Here is a 20,532-nt window from a genome sequence, read left to right on the forward strand (position 1 = left end):
ATAAGTTTTTGTTCAGAAATATTAATGAGATAATCCTACTGTCTTCCAAGAAGGCTTACCAAAGCACCAGCAGACCCCAAACCAAGCTCAGCCACCAAGTAATCCAGTTCACCTGTCAAGTCACCTAAACTGGGGAGGCTTTCAAGCCAAGAAAGTATTTAGACAAAGAAGTACTTCCACTTTGGGACAAGCCTTCAGATGTTTTGTTAATTAAGCCTCAAGCTGAAGTACAGAGCCAAAAGAATCCTGCCAAGCTTGCTTTGTTTACCTTACTTTAAAGCATCTCTTGGTTAATTTATGAAGCTGGTCTATTAGACTGGTCAGCAGTTGCATGCTCAGACAATTTGCTTTTATTACACAATTTCTAGTCCTACAGACACACTAAGCAAAGTTTGGCCTCTCAAGACAACCATAATTCTTTCCTAAAGAACATCCAATTAATGTCCCAAATTGCCTTTTTCTGTGCTGCTATTGCAGGAGGTATGTTGGCATAGGACTCCCTGCTCCATTTGTCTCTTACAGTGAAATCTATTGAAGATTAAATGCCATTTTCATGTGAAGCTACATTAAACACCATAATGTTCTCATCTAGAACTCTGAACATTAATAGGAAGTTTAACAGCCAAAGCAATATCAGAGACATTCTATTACAAGACACTACAGAGGGTTGATTTTTTTTTTCTCTTGTTGGTGGTTGGGTTTTTTTTGGTAGGGGTTTTGTTGGGGCTTTTTGTTTGTTTTTTAACTACAGCCTTAAGCTGACATACCTGGACAAATACTGGAACAGCCTATATGTTTGTGTTTGAGTTACTCTTTTAATGTCCAGGCTACCTGCCACAAAACACTTCTCCCAGAACTAGAAAGAATGACAACAAAGCACTAGTAGAAAGCATTCCTTACAGCAGAGATGGCAGCTATTTGTCAGGCTATAAAGTTGTGGGGTTTTTTTGGAGTCAAATATTTACCTGCATTGCCACTGGAAAGTCTGTCTGTGCTTCAGGTGGGAAAAACACATCAACAGCTTTCTTAACAAATGGCTGATTTCCAGTAGCTGGCTGACCTACTTCAATTATGTGTAGCTAGAAAGAAAAGAGTACATGTCACAAGACTGCCTGCAAAGTACAGCCACATGAAAGCTCCTCTCTTCAGATGTGCTACTGAAGTCATCTGCCACACTTGGCTCATGAATACCTCCCCAGTCCTGAACCAGCAGTCTGGGGAGCTGTGCTCCAGATATTTATCAGAGGGACAAATTTTCCAGAACTTGATAAATTAAAAAAATTGGAAAAATTAAAAGAAGAAAAAAAAAAGGCAACCCATGCTTCTATGAAAGCAGACTGTATTTCTATTCAAGACAACTTGTTTGAGATGTTTTGAGTGAGACTTGTCAATGCATCAATCATTTGTGCAGGACAAGACTAAAAAGCTCAAGACATTTTAGCTTTGCCTCAGCTTTTTACAGACTGCTCAGCAACTGTAGCATCTTCAGAGAGTGTACACTGAACTGTGTGATCACTGAAGTTCTACCAGCACTGAGTTCTGCTACAGCAGGTAAACAGCTGCAGACTTTACCTTGCCCCCTGCAGGACTCCTCACAGCAAAACAGAAGAGGGTAGAAGGTTTGGCATTTCCCTCTATTTTGAATTCTGCAAAAGCTGCTGCATGGCCCTCTATAGGTTGGGAGACTTTTCTATCAACTGAGTACAGCTGCATTGCACCAACCACACGATTTTGCTAGAAAAAAAGAAGACAGGTCAGCTTTTAGAGATAAGATTTCAAGTGTTTATAGCAAGACCTTTGGGACAGTAAATGAAAAAGCAGCAAACGCCTCTCATCCCCTCCTCCAACACTTTAATCCCATTAAAGGTCATGTCATTTGTACACTAAATATATTTTTAAATTGTTGGTCCATAGAAACCAAATTTAAGAAACTATAGCACCTAGTAAGTGAAAGCAGGGCCACAACTCTCCCAACTGTTTTCAGAGCATGCTACTGCAGGGTAACTTACCTGTGCAGAAATTCCTATCAGCAGCAACCATTTTTGATGTTCATCTGTTCTGTAATTGATGATTTGGCAACCTGCAAGACTAGCATGCCTGTCAAACATCTTCTGGGGTTGTGATTCTCCCTCCATGCTCCAGTGGTAGACTGCTGTCTCTGTCACCAAGGCAACTGTATTCACAGATATCCACTTCCAGAAGATCACTTCCTCTGCCATTGTGTGGGCTTTCATTTTACTTTTCATCTCAATGTTAAAGATCTGAAGTGTTTTCCCAGCTAGTACAAAACCCAAGAAACATAATCAACAGACTATCACAATGGCCATCCTGTAGCCTGTCTATTCACAAGCACCTGTTTAACCCACTACCCCAGTGATGTTACAGACTGGGTTAGTGTTCTGCCACATGAGTCTCCTTTGATACTTGATTCATATCAAACAGAATCCCCTCCCCATGCCCAACACTTCTATCACCCCTGAGACAGAAGCAGCCTCGTTCTTATGGACACTTACATGGACATTCCAACAACTGACAAGCACGGACACCCCAATTAACTATAATCTAAGCTACAGAGCTTGTGTAAACCCTGGTTTAGGCAGCAGCACTGGTATAGGTGCTGGTGTCTAGTAGGTGTCATTCAGTATAATTAATAGAAAAATGGCTCCAGTTTGTGTCAATTTAGTAGCTACTGTGGATGACCTGGACTGAGTCCAAAAGTACAAGGCCTGCAAGAGCTTTTGAGATAGACAAAGACCACAGCTGCCATTCTGTTTTGCTGTTGAACAAACTGTGCACTTAACTAGGTGGTGAGTGGGCTCTGTACAACAGTAATACAACAAGGGCCTATTGAAGAGGCCAGTCAAAAGTTCAGAAATACTATAAAGGCCTGGGGGTTTAGTTTGAGTTAAGGTAACTGCTTCATGATTTAGGTAACTATACTGCAGGTTTAAGCTTGACTTCAGTACTCCTTTTAACTACCAGAAGCGGCTATTAAGGGTAGCCTTTTAAAATTAATGTTAACTGAACAAACCTATAAAAACTAAGGAACTCCATTCCTTTCAGAAAGTCACAGTGATGTTTTACTTCACTGCAGATGAAACGACTCTGCTCTAGAAATATTGTTTTCTGTTCACAAGACATCCACTCAAGCTGCTAGAGTATTGGCTTGTCATGTCATTATTTCTCTCCACATTTCAGAAGTGTTTTCTCTTCTAGTAAGATTTCTGACTGTCAAACTGGTAGATGTTCCTTCTACTGGGAAGTTTTGATAGATGAAGGCTGCTGGCCACTGAGGAATTGTATTCAAGAGATACTAAGCCCAAGTTAATATGCATCTCAGACTGCTCTGTAACATTTCAGCATAATTTATAAAGTAAATTGATCATATTAGTTTAATGCAGTGCCAAGAGACAACACAAGACTTCAGAGCTACCTGCAATAACTGCATAAAGAATGTTTAACCTGATCAGTTAGTTCCTAGGACAGCTTGCTAGCCTTCCTAGGACCAAAAGCAGCCTGTTTCTGATCACTTTACTCTGAATGTGCAGTTACTGTATTATACTAATACAATAAGCCCAGGCCTAACACCAGCTGTAAATTGATAGTTGGAAACAGAATATTTACTATAATGAACAAAAAATTCTCTACCAGTGGACTGGTGCTATCAGGGGCTTGACTTTGGAACTTCCACAGTGTGCAGCATCACATGCAGAAGGCAGACAAATGGTTCTGGAAGGGCTCTGGTCACCATATAAACAGGAATACCAGTATGTTCAGACAGAAAACGCTGTCAAAGTCAGTATTACACAATGTCCTTCCTAGTTTTAAGAACATGGAAGAAACCAATAAGCTACTAAAATGAGCTAAAATGTCATGCTTGTCTATTTTCTAGACTAAATTTGACTGCTGTGTTACAGTTGGAAAGTTGGAAGCTTCATCAGGCAGCTAGCTCTGGATACTGGGTGCTACAGGAGCCATGGCAATACAGGTTCTCAAGTGTGGCAACATAAATTCAAACTTCAGAACCCTAAACTGTAATTAAGTTACAAATATTTCATTATTTGGACTGAAAGAGAGCAGAAGGTACTATAAAGCCATAGCGAGGGCAAGTATGAGTGAGTCTTATGTCTACTCGAACACTTTCTTAGGCCAAGATCTGACACAAAAAGCCAGACTCTTATATAAGCTTTTCTGCTCAAGCTACTAAGACTGACCAGTCTACTTAAACTATTCTCTACAGGTGTAGTCAAGTAAGCAGATTTGTTTTTTGAACACTGGCATGAGAATTTACATTTCAGTTCACTGGAGCATGAAGTTTCTCCATCCCACAAAGAATAAAAGCACCCATGAGTGCTGCGTTCTCCACTCACACCAACTGGGGAGTATTGTCAGTACAGAGCAAAGCAAAAGACTCATGAACACAAGGACAAAGCATAAATCTTGGTACACGAGGAGAATGCCACATGCAATCCAGAAATGAAATTGTGCATACTATATTTCAGTTTAAATCAAGAACCATTTCATTTCTTTTCTGAGGGTGGGTTTGTACGTTTATTGCTCAATAATCCTCAGATTATGAGCAACTCCCAGTCATGGCACACTGAGTCACAATATGCAACAGTTCTGACTACTAAAGCCTCAGTCAATCAGCAGGGAAAGTCTGGAGTGACAGAATGACTTAACCCATATCTTCAGTGCTTCCACTGTACCTCTGCTAGTCACCATGGGTAACATATTGGCTAGGTAGTTCTGTTCATCCTCTTTTCTACCCAACCCTTTGGTCACTAGATTATTCATAGCAGAAGAGGTAACTCAGTTTGCAATACCTGACAACAGAACTTCCACGTCAATGTGACACCATTCACTTAACCTTAACTGTTCAGAGAAGCTTGTTCCCTCTGCATGGACAGAATTATACTGCTTTTGAGAAAGTCTTACCACTGGCAAGAATAAAGCTCTGTTCTTCAAAGCTGATGATAATCCATTTAGTTAGGAGGTTAGTTTTAAAACCAGATGATAAAGCTCCTTTTTAAGAGCTAGATCAATCTCTGCTAGTGTAGAGAAGACACTTTCCTTGCCAATATAGTTAGGTTAAAGGGGTCCAAGATTAAGGACAATGAACTCTTAACAGGTCTGAAATTATTTTTTAATTGTTACCTTTACCCACACCCCAGATAAGGCAGTCCTTTGCAGGATGTATAAGCATCTTAGCTGAGTCATAGATTCAGCTGAAGTCAAACATTAATGCATTAGTTTTCCACTAATGTCAGAATAAGTCTGAGATCAAAGACCAGAAGTTACAGGTTTTGTGTCAGTTCTGAGGACAGTTACTTCTTGGACCCCTAAGTAATTTCACCACAATTTTTCACAATAAAAAACCACACTTAGGCAGAAATGAATAGCACACAGGACATGCCAGCAGAGGTCTCTCATAAAAATATTGCAACTTGGTTTTGTCTATCAACTGTACTTTCATCACTTAACACACACACAAACATTAAGAGCACACTCTTCTTCACTTGGTACAGTCAATAGTCAAAGCAGCCAAATAGTTGACAATAAGCCAATGGAGAATGTTTCTACTGTAATACCAGCTGAGGATTAAGATCCCCCACCGGGCTATGAAGTGAACTGTCAAATGGCTACCTCAAAGTTCAGTACTTTTTATGAGATTAGACCATTCTGTACTACTGAACATGAAATGTCATGACAAAGTTCACTCACCATCTGTTTAGATAAGATGCAGGAAGAAAAGTACATAGTAACAGTTATTGAGATTAAATACCAGAATTTGGTTATTTAAGAAAAGAGCCAGAGATGTATTACAAATTATTTCTTTGAGCTCAGAATGCTACTTAAAGCAGTATCAACATCACAGGTACTGGTAAGCAGAGGTTTTCTATCTGCAAGATCTCACAAATGCCAAACTTTTAACATTGTTGTACATTCAGACTTTCACAGTTACTTGGAATCCTTATGACATTTTGTTGGTATCTAGTAAGTTCTTCAGAGCTACAAGAAAGGGCCAGGACAGAGCAGAGAGTAAGAATGGCTTTTGACCCCCATTCATCTTTACAAGTGCCCATTATGTTTACAACACCAGTTTAAAAGGAAAGTATACCATATCTTGACCTGGTTTTCTGTGAGAACAGGAGGCTGCAGTGCCAAGCCCAAGCATCTCACACCTACTTGGAGGGAAAAGATCCAAAGATGACTGAAAAATCCACTGCCAAACATATAGCATGCAAGTTCAGGCAAGAATTCTTATCCTCATAATATATTCTTCTTAGAAAGTTGACATAAATCTTAAGAGCATACCTAGGCACTAGTACAGATAAACAGTAGGTTTCACACTGCAGGAACAAAGGGTTACTCACCTTTTAGCGCAATGACTTTAGAGGCTGGATTCATGATGGCACTTTCGGCAGAAATTGGGCGTCTGATGGGTGTTGTTGGGTCACTCATGTCAATTATCACTACTTGTGCCTGCTCTCCCACCTTCTCCCTGATGCAGATGAATTTGTCAGATTCCATTGTTAGGGTGCTGAATCCAATATTTGCTGGGTTAATGCCTAAATTCTGGAGCTAGAAGGACAGAAGAGAGTGCTTTATTATCCTTCATATGTTGAAGGTCTAACTCAAGTGTCCTCCAGAAGAAAATGCAAGGCTGGCATATTTATGTGACAAGAGTGTATCTTATGGGACAATGATTTATCTTCTGATTCTCTTTGTTCCATAGGTAAAAAACTACACAAGTCTCAGTATTCAAGTTCTAAAGACATTCCAAAGTTGTGCTATTGATGCAAACTAAAAGGGGTTTTAACCTAAGTATTTATTGCTTAACTTGGTTCTACTGTATGTTATCAATAGCACCACTATTCCAGATTTAGCAAGTAAAATTGGTAAATTTAGTATTAAAAACTTCAGTGGCATAACTACAGCATACAGCATCAGGGGGTCTTATGGAAAGCACCAGTTACCCTTATGCAACCCACTCCCAGCAACATTATGGAATTAAGTCTACATAGCAGGTCTCAAAAGGCCTATTTTTACAAGTGGATTTGTCCATCTTGCTTCTCAGAATCTAATCCTTGCCAGTGAAAGCTAAGAAAGATGTGTTAAAATAATCAGTAATTCCAGCTCTCCTTGCTCTAGAAGACAGCTATTTTCTTTTGTTTTAACTGTTTCCATTCACTCCCAATTTCAGGCTAATAGGAGCAGGTGGCAGTGAATGAGTATCACTGTTACAACTGGTCTGCAGCACATCAGATTTTCTGTGCAGCACACCCCAGCTTGGTATGCATGCAAGCTGCAGTTTATACAGCAGTAATTGTGACAAGCCTGAGCACCTGCTTTATGCCCCAGAGCAAAACTTTTCAAGCACAGGAACTGTATCAACTTCACTGAAGCTTCTTAAGGGATTAACCTACACTGCTTTTCAGTGCAGTACAAGTGAAAAAATGACTGCCCTCAAGGAGGCAGGACAGAAAACACCACCAGCATCAGTGAGTCATTAAACTCCTTTGATACATACCATCAGGACCTTCATGCAATAAACTAAACCCCTTGGGCAACAAGCCCCACGATGGTGTCATAAACACTGTTTTAGTGTGTTTTGAGTCAGTTGACCATGACTTGTTACAGCTTCTGTAAAGCTACCCACTAAATCATAAATTGGGTATGTAACAGATGCCTAGAAGTGTGGTGTGTCAGGACTGTGCCCAAAAATGCTTCAGGAATTGTTTTCTATTCAACTTACTAATGAAGAGCTATTCAGCTCCATAACTGCTGATCTCTACATACTCAAGTTTCAGTAATGCAATACAAGCCAATGCAATCAGGCTTTCATCTTAAATAAAAGTTACTCCCTACATAAAAAGTTGTTCTTTATGTCTATGAGGAGCATTGGATCACACAGTGAATGAGTCTGCCTACCACATGGGGGGCACTCTTAAATCCAGTGAGGAAATACAGGCTCTTCAGTGCTAAATAGCTGAACCAAGTCATGATATGGAGCCCCACCTCTTGAATACAAGTCCAAAAAGTCATTTGCAGCTTGCAAATATCCTGAGTGCTTTTAAGTGCATGTGTCTAGCCAAAGTAAACTCATGAAAGCTATTATACTTCATCTCAGTCATGCCTATTGCACAAAAGATAGCAATTTCTCAACAAGACTCCTCAGACTACCCAAATAGAAAGTGTTTTTGTCCAGAAAATTACAGAAGTAAATCTACATCCTTTACATTTAAAACCAGGATACAGTAGTTTCTCAGTGCCGCACCAAGATGCATAAAATTTATGCATCAGGAGCACATCATGCACACAAATTTTTTCATGTTAGTTGACTGTGCTCAAGAGAGCACAACAGAAAATTACTCAACAGATACTAAAACTCCCTCTACAGATCCATTTCTCTGTCCATGTAAAGGAAGAAGCCCCCACCCCGGGAACCTGAGACTGTATAAGCAACAGCTTTCTCTGCTGGCAAGAAGAGGTTTTTGCTAGTGAAAACTGAAAAAAATAAAAGCTCAAAAGGGAACAAAGACAAACTTTTAAGAGACAAGCAATGACTGAGTAAAGGAAAAGTTTAATTTTAGATCAAGAACACTTTGTACACTGAATTCCAGTAGTACTGCTTCCAGTCTATGCCCCAGTATATTTAGTCTTCTACAGCATTTCCATTGTAAACTACAATCCCCTTGGAGGAGTTCAATCTGGTAAAAAATTTATAATTCACTGCTCCAACAGAAGCACTGGAGTTAAGAACCTGATTAAATCACAGTAGCTTAAGTGTGTACAAGTACTTCACTACAGCAGAGCTGGCATGTACTGCTGCTGCAGCTGGTCAGCTATCAGGGGTAAAAACTAAGTGCTTATCATACTCCTCTTCATTGCTATTGGACTTAATAATGGTACCCTCTGCGGGAACAAGGAGCAAGATGAAAGTTCTTTATAAAATTTTGAAAACTCACTGCCGAGTTCACATCTAAAAACTGTTCAATTGCATTAAATGGAGCTAAATAAACAGTAAGACTTGAGTTCATTCTCAGCCTGATGACTACATCAAGACCTGGATACCTTTCTTTTACTGCAGGTATTCTCCACCTTTCAGCTCACATGCTCACACAAGCTGCAACAGCTTCAAATATAACATGTACTGAGACTGACAGTCACTCCTCCTGCGCAAGCTTGGAGCTATGGTTCAGGCAGGAATATGATCAACACAGCGAAATGAGCTTCACAAGGAATGTAAATAATCTGATCTCTGCTACTCCTCCAGTTTTACATGGACCAAGATCACTGTTTTACCTCATGCTATCATTTATCCACTTCCAGCTAGAGACAGTGGGAGGGAACAGTTCAGTATTTAGCACTGAAACTTAGACTTAGTTTATCTGCAGAGCACTTTCTGCATCCTTCAATTCTTCTTTTAGTAAAGTGCATACAAGATTCTGAACTTAAGTGAAATAATGTTTCATCAGTAACTGGCTAAATTCAGAATTCCATACTTATTGCACTAATAGCTAATTACTTAAAACCATATAAGGTATAAACAGTACACAGACTGACTGAAGGTACACAAAGATTTAATGTAGGATTACTGAAACACGGCACAGTTATAAGGAACTGTAATGGTTTTGGATTTAACATCATAAAGCAGCATACTAGATCTGTTACACTAATTTTCAATATAACAATTCAACTGTAGCCAAGCCAATTTCTTGGAAGTAATGGGGGAGGGAGGAGATTAAGCTGATAAAGCTAAATATGAGTGACAGTGAAGCTTTATAAAAGGAAAGACCTAATCTTTTCATTAATTCCCTAGCAGTCAATAATAAGCAGCATGTATAATTTATTCATGACTATAAATGTTTACAACACATATTAAGTTAGAGCTGATAAAACTGTACTGCAGATATCGAGCCAGAGCAAACATTACCAGTTCCCACATTCCTTATGATTTCTCTCTCCATTTATCTCACCGTGTAGAGCCAACTGTAGAAGCAGCACTGAGGAGGCTGACTACATTCCTACTCCCAGCTACCACTAATCTCAGTTTCTCTTCAGCAGAGTACTGCTTTGGAGCTACTACACTCAAACTGGGGGGAGAAGTAGGAAAGAGTGAATCCTGAGGAAGAGTTTGGTTCTACACATTAGCAGCAGGGGTCCCAAGGCTTCCTCTGCTCCTCTGTGCAGCCTCCACACTCAGGAAAAGTCCCTCAAGCACAGACTTAGTCCTTTCAAAAAGATCAAATTATTTAGGCGCAAAAGCAGGTGGTAGCAAAAAATAGAATATGACTTCAGTACAAATCCCCTGAGAAGCTGCTAGCCCCCCACCCAAAACAGAAATTCTACAATGCTAATATTGGCAGTGTTACAAGACACACAACACCAGGCATCACAGAAACAGTCATTTAATATGCAAAGCAGTACATTACGTCTCTGACATACTCAGTGTGATGCCTGCTCATCATTATTGTATAGACCAAATACATTCAGGAGGATTCGCTACGTTTGCTATTGCTAAATCATAAAAACTATCATTTTTTTCTAAGGAGAGTTAGTTACTACAATCACTGCTGTACTGGGGTGTAGTGGGGGGGTGTTGGAGAAGTGACAGTATAATTCTTCTTCATTATATTCAACCCAACCCATGACAACTCTGAGGAGCAGGTGTGTCTGCCCCCTCGGGCACAGAGACCAGACACTTCTGGAGTTTGCCCTATTGCTGTTTTGCAGGCTAGGGCTCCTTCTGCAGTGACCGAGACAGTTCTTCCAGTCAGGCAGAAAAAACACTTCCCAAAAGGAGCTGGAAGCATCAATAACAATTTCCCAAGCCTAAACACTTCAAGGGGCACACAGTCCCCACCGATGGGTGATACCCAGTCCATATTTTGAAATGGATGCCCCATTTGACAGAAAGGGGCGGTGCAGAGACAGCAGGATGACTTGCCAAGTCCACTTCCTGTTCTCTCATTCATTTAGCAAATTCCTTTAATTCCTGCCTCAAACTGCATGTTCAGAGACCGCGGTTCCCTCACTCCATTTACAACCTTCTCTCACTACTAGTTCACAAGGAGACAGATAAACCGGTTTGTCTGTGCTGCATCCATTAGTCATGGATCTTTTCCAACGCTGGCACCATAGCTTTCACAGACTATTAAGAACAGAACGATGTCACTTTTTAGGGAGGGCTTTTTAAGAATATTGTTATGTTTGGAAGGAGGGAGGCTGTGCAGCTTCCAAGTCCAAACGGTTTCTTGCACCTCATCTCACCAATTTCCTCCCAATTCGCAGCTGCACAGAAAGCGGTTCCCAGGAACCTCCGCGATCCGCAGGCTGATGACCGTTTAGGTAAAAGACAAAAAAACACACACAAAAAAAAGCCTCGACAGCTTTGCAAGACCCAGGCGCCCACCGAGGGCTGAGGCGGGGGAGCCCCGGGGGAGCAGCCCGGCCCGGCGCCTCCCCCTCCCCGGAGCGGGAGGTCCCTCGGGCGGCGAGTGACTCTGCACAAATCGCGGCGGCTCCGCAGGCTGCGGAAAGGCAGCCCGGGGGATGGATGGAGGGAAGGAGGGAGGGATGGAGGGACGGATGGACGGACGGAGGCGGCAGCCCGGGAACCCGCACCGGGGGCGGGCTCGGCCCCGCGCGCCCTCCCGCAGCGCCCAGCGGGACGGCAGCCCCGCACCGCGGGGGAGGGAAGGAGGCAGAGGGGGTCTCCCCGCCACAGCGCCCGCAGGAGGCGTCCCCGCGGCCCAGCTCCCCCCTCCCCTCAGCGCGCCCCCAGACCCGCCTAGGCCGCGGCCCCCCTCCCCTGAGGGGACAGGGGGAGGCAGGGGAGGGGGGCGCAGCCCCGTCCCCGCGTCTCCACCGCCCGCGCCGCCCGCTCACCTGAAAATGCTCCTGGAAGCGAATGGGCAGTATCTGGGCCATGGCTGGGGCAGGGGCCGGGGCCGGGGCCGGGGCCGGGGCGGGCGGCAGCAGCGGGGCAGGCGCCGCGCACCCCACACGGCGGGAGGGGGGGGGGGGGGGCGGCGCAGGCCCAGTGCCCGGCTGGGAGGCTGCCCCGGCGGGCTCGGCTGCCTCGGCTGCTCCGGCTCGGGGCCGCTCACTCCGGCGGCGGGATCACTCCGCACCTCACCAGCCTGCCAGGGTCTCCTCAAATAGTCCCTCCCCGCGGCGTTTCTTTCCCCTCCCCATCGCTCCCGCCTCTCGCCCGTCCTCACTCCCCGCCGCCTTCTTCTGCCCCGCCGCCTCCCTGCTCCCCCCAAGCGGAGGGGCTGGGGAGGGGGCTTCAAGGGGGGGGGGGGCGGGGGGAGCCGCCCCCGCCCCTGCTGCATCCAGCGGAGATGGGCGGCAGGGGTGGTCAGAGCCCAGGTATCCTTCCGCTGCTGCCACAAGCACTCACGTGACCCGCCCCTGCCCCACGCGCGGGTGGGCGCTGCGCCCCTCGCGCCCTGTCCCTGCGGCCGCCCCGCCCCGGCCCCAGCGCCCCGCCCGGGGCCGCGGTCCCTTCCCCGCGGGGGTCGGTGCTGGGGGTGATGCTCCCTTCAGGGCTGGGGAGCTCCCGCTGTGGGTGAGGAGAGGGGCAGGGGACTGCCCGGCTGTGGCCCCCGGGGGGCCGGGAGCAGGCCTGTGCCCGCGGGCACCTGCCGTGGTGGCTGGTTGTGGCGAAGAGCGGCTCTCCTCCTCCTCCTCCTCCTCCTCCTCCTCCTCCTCCTCCTCCTCCTCCTCCTCCTCCTGCTCGGCCTGGACACTGGGACGCCCTGGCCTCAGGGACACAGAGGGACGCGTGGCTTTTGACAGTCACGGGGCGTGAGGCCCCGGGCGGCCCCGGCTCCTCAGCAGCCCCCGGGAGCCCCGAGGCGCCGGGCCCGGTACCCGCCGACGGGTCATTGCGGGGCCGGGCGCGAAGGGAGCCGGGGAGGCCTGTCACCGGTTAAAAGGTATGTTGGAAAAGCCATCCTGCTCTTCTGCCCTCGTGGATTGCTGAATTGCAGTGGGTTTCCTTCCCCAGAGAGCTGACAGCGTGAATTGGAAAGTTAGGGAGTAACAGTGACGGGTCCAACACGCAGGAGCTGTTCCAGCACTCCTACCTGCCTATTGGTATCAGATGGGGGAGGTGAAGGTAACATTTCTGCTACTATGTTTCCCCTAAATTACAGTAATCCCTCCAGGTGGAAGCGGATTGCTGCAGTGTTGCTACCTCCGGCAGTTTTACCGGGAGCATCGTGTTGTTCACGTTTTCCCAGAGAGCTGAGCTCTGGGAAACACGAGATTACAGGAGGACTTCTGATTTAATTTTTTACAAATTAGTTTCTCATGCTGTGGGTTGCAAAGAAAAGCTGAACAAGGGACCCCTGAAGACTTGAAACCAGAAGACAGATGAAAACAATTCCAAATATATTCCGATTTAAACCCTCATTATTTTTTCTTAACCTCATTCATTTTTAATATATGGGGCTGGGAATTGCCAAAACGGGGCTAGGTTTCCAAAGGAATTGTAGGCATGGCACTGCTGAGACCCCTTGCTTCCTACTGACAAAGACAATGGCTGCAGCCATGGGGAAGCCTTTGCCATGTGTGGGAAGGTCTTGAGGTCTACAGCTGGGTTAAGGACACCCTGAACAGACCCTGGAACAGGTGTCAGAAAGTGCTGGTGATAACTCCCCATCCTTCAGAAAATCTGAGATCAGTAGCTCTCCCTGGAGGACTCAACATTGGGGTTAAGCACCAAGATCTGTTCCCTCAACAGCAAGCAAAAATGGCACTGGGGTGGAGACAAATTTTCTTCATATGGCCACAAGAGGGGTTTGAATTGGGTTGAGTCAATAGGTTTCTTAGTAGCAGTTTATTCAGGGTGGATGACCTGTAGCAGGGTCCTAAATGAGGGCGAGTCAGCAGTGTTGCAGGACAAGACCATCAATGGGATGTCAAGACATGATCATTTCTGTAGAATGAACTTGTTCTGTGTTTGCTCCTGTTTGCTGCCTTCCTTCACAATCACTCTAGGGATGCTAATTATTTATATCCAGAGCTCAAATTGCTTTCTAATTTATAGATAACTAACTCTGTTTACAAAAACCAAAACAAAAAAACCAAAACAAAAGAGCAATAGACTTTTACAACTTACTTCACAAATGAAGTAAGACCTTTTAAGTAGTGTACCTAGTTCTGTGATATATATTTTTGTATCATTTATATTTTTAAGCAAATTATGGCAAAGGAAAGAAACACCAGGTTTCAGTCTCTAAGACATTTTATTATCGAGGGCTACAAGTGCACAAAAATCACTGTGTTGTGTGCAGTCACTCTTAGTAGTCTGGCACTAAACTGCTGACATGAACTAGAGAGATCACTGGCTAAGGAAATTAAGACTCTGTTAAAGTATAATTAAAATTAAAGGTCTGTTGTAGTTCTCCAATCCCGTTTTAATAATATAATGCTTCATGCCCACTCCCAGCTGGCCAAATCCTAATTACAACATCCCATAATTTCTGTAGTAAAAAAAAAGCACCTCACTTTATGTAAAAGTGCTTTGCCACACTTTTGTCTGGTGATGTCTCTCTCATTTGTGCCTTCCTTCCCTCTTCTGTGTGTAAATACCTGTTGTTTTTTTATCACATGGCTCTACTCTTTGCAAGCATGATCAGCCCTGAAGTGCAGTAGCTGGTAGTGTTGGAGATTTTGACATAAATTTAAAAAAAAATGGGAAAAGTATTTTGCCATCTTTTCTCCAGTTTCCAACTAGCTGAGCTTCCATAGCTAAAGAAACTGACCTCTGTACAGTCAGCTGTGTGCATTTAACTAAGTCTCTTACCCTTGTTTTTTATATTTAATTTGGGATCTCTTAATGGAAAGGCACTACTGGCTTTATTTGAGGTATTTCTCCTACAAACTGTAGCCTATGAAAAGGAAATGTAAAGGGTCTCATGTCTCTCAACTTTTGCTGTGCTAGTACTCCTCTGAATAGTTCACTGCTGCTCTCTCACTCCTTTGGAAAATCTCTAGCAATCCTCTAACAACAAAAATGGAGAAGCTCCTGGTAAATGTTCCTCTATGTTTTCAGAGGCTGCTCTCTTCCAGATGTTTGGTTTTCTGGCTTCTCCTATGGATGGCAGCCTGATGCTCTCTCTTTTCCATTATTTGAGAACAGCTCTGAGAAGAGCTGCATTTTTGTCTTGGAGTGGCTGTTATTTACATGGAAAAATCTTACATGTGTTGTGCATGTTCCTAATCTTCCTCACACAGAATCAGCCAAGAAAGTCTCACTGGAAAAGCAACTTGCATTTCTTTTAAATGCTCCTCTCAGTCTTGTTCCACAACATCAGTTCAAACCACAGTTTAACTACAAAAGTGTTCAATTTGCAAATGTTTGGCCACTTTGCTGTTTTGATAAAAAATAAAAAGACACCATCACATATTCTGGTCTAGATGAGAGAGCATCTACTTGCTGACAGCAGGAGATCTGCCTGAGTGTGTGGACAGCCAAAGCTCCAAGGGACAGCGGGTCTGCAGTTGGCCTTGCACATCCCTGTGGCTGAACACTACAAACTGCTGGAGAGCTGTTGTGTGTGGCCCAGCAGTGGGTGCAGCCTGGTTGATCTGCAGCTGTTCCCAGCTGTGTGTTGCCTGGCTGTGTTTTGCCTGACAGATACAGGCAAACCTTGGGAACACTTAGTCAGCAGGCACAGCACAAAGATGTTGTGTTGCAGCAAAGACAGAGCATCACAACACAACTCCAAAAGTTCTGATTTGTTCTCTCACGGGGAAAACTGACATTTCATGCATCTCACGGCCCTCACTAATGGCTCTGTTTGCTTCAGGATCCAGTTTGAAATTGGACTCCTTGTTTTTCAAACCACACCCTCACTCCTTGGACTTCTTTCCAGCTTGTCTCCTGGAGATGGTGGAGCCCTCCCCTTTCCTCCCGCCTGTTTCTTCTCTCTCCTTCCAACAGGCTCCTCACTGCTGAGTCAAGAGCTGTCTCCTGTCATCATCTCCCTTCCAAAACTGACTCCCTTCTACATGTCCCGCAGTCATTCTCCATTTTAGTGCAAAATTCCATTTGAGTAATATTCTTTTGCCCTGGAATTTAATTCCTCTTTTCCCATCTGTTCTTGTTATTGAACACATAACTCTGGGCCATACAAAGCACTCTGAGGTTCTGGGTGAATTTCTTCTGTGGTTTTTGGGATTGTGCAAGCTCCTGAGAGCAGACTGGTAACAATTGTAAAAGTAACGTTTTTGAAAAAAATATTTTAAATGTAAAGAATCTGCTGGAGTTGTTCAGTATGTAACTGTTTAATGTTTTAATTCCCTTTGGTTCATTCTCTGGCAAGAGAATGTGGTACACACCTAGCATTAAAGGAAAACTGCTGTTATGGTGGATTTAACTCCTGACACATTCTTGATAAAGGTCACTTTACTAAATTAGTTTGCTATGTGAAGCCCCATCCTGTATTCCCTGTGTATTGGAAGATCTGGAGATGATAGATTCTGATGGCATTTAATGTCACAATGAACAGAAGTGTCTAGAGACAGTAGCAGTGTGGGCTGGAGGTCTTTAGATTCCCCACAGAGCCAGTGCCATGATGATACGTAATTTACCTGTAACTCACCAACAATATGCCTGCCTTTCCTCCCAGAAGCATTTCCACCTAAAGAAGCCATGTCTGCCTGTCTTTGTGCACTGTGCAGACATTCATGCTCCATGTGTTCATACAGTCATTTGTGTCTTCTTTTGACACTTATGTTCTGCAGGGTTTGCTGCACAGATGCTGAATTACTTGCAGGGCAGTTTATGAGCTGAAATGGCAACTCCTCCAGCCCAGCCTTGTAAAAACAGGTCTCCTGGTCAGTGATGCAAAGCTGAGTAAAGGGCATAGGAGTCCAAGTCGGTCTTCAAAACCCTGACAGATGGGTCAGGGCTGCTTGCTATGTCAACCTTTTTAGAAGCTGAATTCCTCCAGAATGTTTTCTAGCTTATCCATCACTTGCATAGAGGGTGAACATGTTATTTGAAAATATAACTAATGGAAAGAAACAAGGTAGCTAAAATAAATCAGGTGGGCATCTATTGCTAGTTTTGCTAGTTCAGGAGCCAAGTTACAGTTACAAATAGAGCAAGTAAGATCTTAGCCTAAATGGTCTGAAGGGTTAAATACCATTTAGGAGCATAAGTAGGAAGTGTGCATAAATAGGACATGAGAATAAAAGGCTGGAAAGGACCTGAAGGGGTCTTGTGATTATTACTACCTCTGTCCTACAGCAAGACTGAATGAGCCAATGTTTTCTAATTGCAGATTAACAGGGTGAATTTGGGAAATGCTGAATGTATTGACTGCTTAGGCCCTCCAGCTATTTCCTTTTAAATAGATCCTTGACAGGGAAACCTCAGTGTTAATTTTCTTGTCATTATTACAAGATCCAGGAAATAGAATAAAGCCAAGAAAAGCAGACACGCCTTTATATTTTGAAGTGTAGTAGTAAGCCATGCAGAGAGTAAACAGACTTCTAATTTTCTACAGGGCCTTTAAAATATATTTCCCCTTCTCTTAGTCCTAGAAAGAAGCACTCTCTAAAATTCATAAGCTATGAATTCCCCTCATCCCCAGAAGGAAACAAGTCTTTTATGACCATGCTGGTCTTTTATGACCTGGGTTTTCCTGTTTTCTTTTCCCCACTATAAAAAGTTTTGAGACCATTGGTCAAATTCAGCCATATGTGATAGAGAGGAATAAACTCAAACATACTCAGTATCTGCAAGTTTCAGGAAAACAGGCAGCCAGAGAGTGGAAACAGTTTTTTGTTTTTTGGGGTTTTTTTTATTTAGAAGGAAATAAAGAATGGCTGAAGTGGGAATTCAGCCCTTACTGACAAATCTATGTAGCAGTCAACCCAAATAATGGAAAAAAGATCTTTGACCAGGGTCTGCACCTTCTTGAATTAGTTTTATCATTCATAAAATATTTGTATTCCCTTTCTTTATGCCTAAATTCCTGCTCTTTATGAATCTGTGCCTTTGTTGGCATGAAATTTAAAGATAAGTTCAGAAATCCCTTCCTGAAAACAACATTATTTCCAGAACTATGTTCTCCCCTTCAAAAGCCCTGTTTTATTTTGTTTTTCTATCAGCTTGTAGGATTTCAGGAAGCTGAAGATAAAAGTCACCCTAATTTTCTTACTCAGTCTTGGCTTTCTCTGTCTTGAATTGTTTGTGGAACAGGTTTTAATGGAAGTTCTCTCCATTTCATGGTTCTTAATGACACGTACAACCTTAATGTAACAAACTGGCTTTTCTGGAACTTCAGTCTTAACTAGAATTGTCAAGACACAAACAGAACACAAAGATGTTGCCCAGAGAGGTTCAACAACCATCTGTGTTTTCTACCTTTTAGATTTTTGAGAAAATAATGAGCAAGGCAGCTGTGTTAGAGTAAAATGTAGGTAAGCAGAGACTTACATGCTCAAATTCCTCAAATAACAAAATGTCTAAATTACCTTTAGAAAAAATCCTGCCAGTGCTAGCAGAAGCAATATAAAAGCAATTTAGCTACCCTGTCACTAGAATGAATACAGATGACACAAGCTTAAGACAGCTGTGTCCCTTTATGCCAGTGCTTTCAGTGTCACTGATCCTGTTGGATGAGGGAGGTTAAAGGCAGAAAACCTCTTGTGCAGAGGCAGCCTTAACTAGCAGCAGAGGGAATTTACAATCCTATCTTTTTTGAGTATGGTTAATCTTTTTAGAAATACTTGTCTTTTTAGAAAGAACCTCCTGTATGTAAAGAGTATTTGGTACTTTCTGGTTTTTTAAAGGCCTTAGGGGTGCCTTGCAACATAAAATTGATGTCACAAATTGATTTTTGGCAAACTGTGCTTTCCCAGATACACAGAATATCTTTAGCAAACACAAAAATGAAAGGAGGAGCATACAAAGTGCTAGTGAAACCATTTATTTAGCATTTTGTGGGCACATTTCTTTGCAGATTCTTCATCCTCATAGTGGAAAAATGTGATCTAATGAAGTACTAATTTTGAAAAGAATGTGTGGAGATCCAGTTATGCAGCAGCTTTTAGTCGCCTCCCTCTTTCTGCACCAGGCAATGCTGCACACAGGAAGCAAAGGAATGATTTCTAGTCCCAGTGTCAGTTTTCCCTCTTCAATCCTAGTTCTCCACAAGTAATTTTTTCCTCCTCAGCTGGTGTCTAGTGTGATCCAGTTTAAAATTCTGATTCGATTAAGGCTCTGTAGCAAGAGCACATCAGAAGTCTTTGTGTGTTTCTGTCCATTTCATGAAGACTGAAACTTGACTGTTAAGAATAATAAGCAGCTGTTGTTTGTTTTTTTTCTTTGGTTATGCTGGAAGAGAAATAAATAATTGAAAGAAACAAGTTTAGTCTTAAGAAATAACCACATTAATGGGCCCTCCCAAAGATCCTTAAATATCTGTGTGTTTATCTTCTAGCTCAGAATGTGACTGAGGCAGCACATGATGTGTTGCCTGATGCAAGAACTATGTTCAGTTAATGCATATTGCCAACTTTGTGTCTGCAAACAGGAGCTTGATTTGCTATGCCTGGGCTGTGACTGATTCTACTCATTCACAAAGTGAGTGAACAAATGGCTGCATAAATGTCTGGTAAAATACATGAAACTGTGTTGAGCTTTTTGATCAATTATTCCAGAACAAGGATGGTCAAATCTAGACTACAGGATTAAAACACAACCCAAATCTGTCCACATTTTGGAATGGTCTGTACCTTCCCAGTACCATTCTTGTCAAAAAATGATCCAGTTGGATTTGTCAGAGATGCCAAGTTTCTGGTAAGCTGTCAGCATGGTCCTACTGGTCAGTTTAGGGCTTCCTGATTTGTTTCCCTGGTGTGTTACCTCCTCAGCTGTTGGGTTATGAAGCAACAAGGCAACATTTATACTGCTAATCTCAGATATCACTTCCTCTCTATTCATCTCCATTCATAGTTACATACGACACACAATATTATTTTTAGCTATATTAGGCTTGCATGTAATCCAACTTTCCAGCTTCTCTCTGTATTATGTAAATAAAACAGCAGGGAAAATGAGCCTTTTGTCCCCTTGTGCCAGGAGGATATGCTGAACATCAACACAGACGTGTTCCTGAAGACCAAACTGTTTTCTGGAAGCCTGCTCAGACATTTCAGAATCCATCTGTTTTCTGTAGAATGCAGTTATTTAAAGCACCAAAGTTCATTTCAGAGACATTGTGCAGTAGCTGCTGTTTATGTTGATATTTCTGATGAGGCTCAATATTGTCTATTTTCCATTATATCTCAACACTGCCTTTAATTGCCCCTTTTCACCAGATTTACATAATATTCCTCATGGCTGTTCACACACTTTCCTTTGCTTGGCAATCTTCCAGTCACTCCATACTATAGACAGAGGTACTAAAACCACAGAGCAGTTGATGAGTCAAAATAAAACAGTGTTATACTACATGGCCTACAGATGACTGAACAGCTACACAACAGAGCACCTAC

General features: G+C 43.1%; 1 protein-coding gene across 4 annotated transcripts in view; it reads right to left on the reverse strand.

Moving 5' to 3' along the window:
- The window catches only part of CLTCL1 (clathrin heavy chain like 1), a 32,875-nt gene extending 20,874 nt beyond the window's left edge, over positions 1-12,001 (reverse strand). For 3 of the 4 annotated variants that reach the window (XM_051633856.1, XM_051633857.1, XM_051633855.1), the window contains exons 1-5: positions 11,896-12,001; positions 6,378-6,585; positions 2,010-2,278; positions 1,573-1,734; positions 966-1,079 (exon numbers count right to left, since the gene is read on the reverse strand). In XM_051633856.1, coding sequence (XP_051489816.1) covers positions 966-1,079; positions 1,573-1,734; positions 2,010-2,278; positions 6,378-6,585; positions 11,896-11,937 — 795 coding nt within the window. In that variant the 5' untranslated portion in view covers positions 11,938-12,001. Of the gene's footprint in view, positions 1-965; positions 1,080-1,572; positions 1,735-2,009; positions 2,279-5,724; positions 6,350-6,377; positions 6,586-11,895 lie in introns of those variants that run through there. The other variant, XM_051633858.1, reaches the window with a different exon arrangement.
- Between the last annotated feature and the right edge of the window lie 8,531 nt (positions 12,002-20,532).

Source organism: Apus apus, chromosome 16, assembly GCF_020740795.1.
Source record: "Apus apus isolate bApuApu2 chromosome 16, bApuApu2.pri.cur, whole genome shotgun sequence".
Lineage (NCBI taxonomy): Eukaryota > Metazoa > Chordata > Aves > Apodiformes > Apodidae > Apus > Apus apus.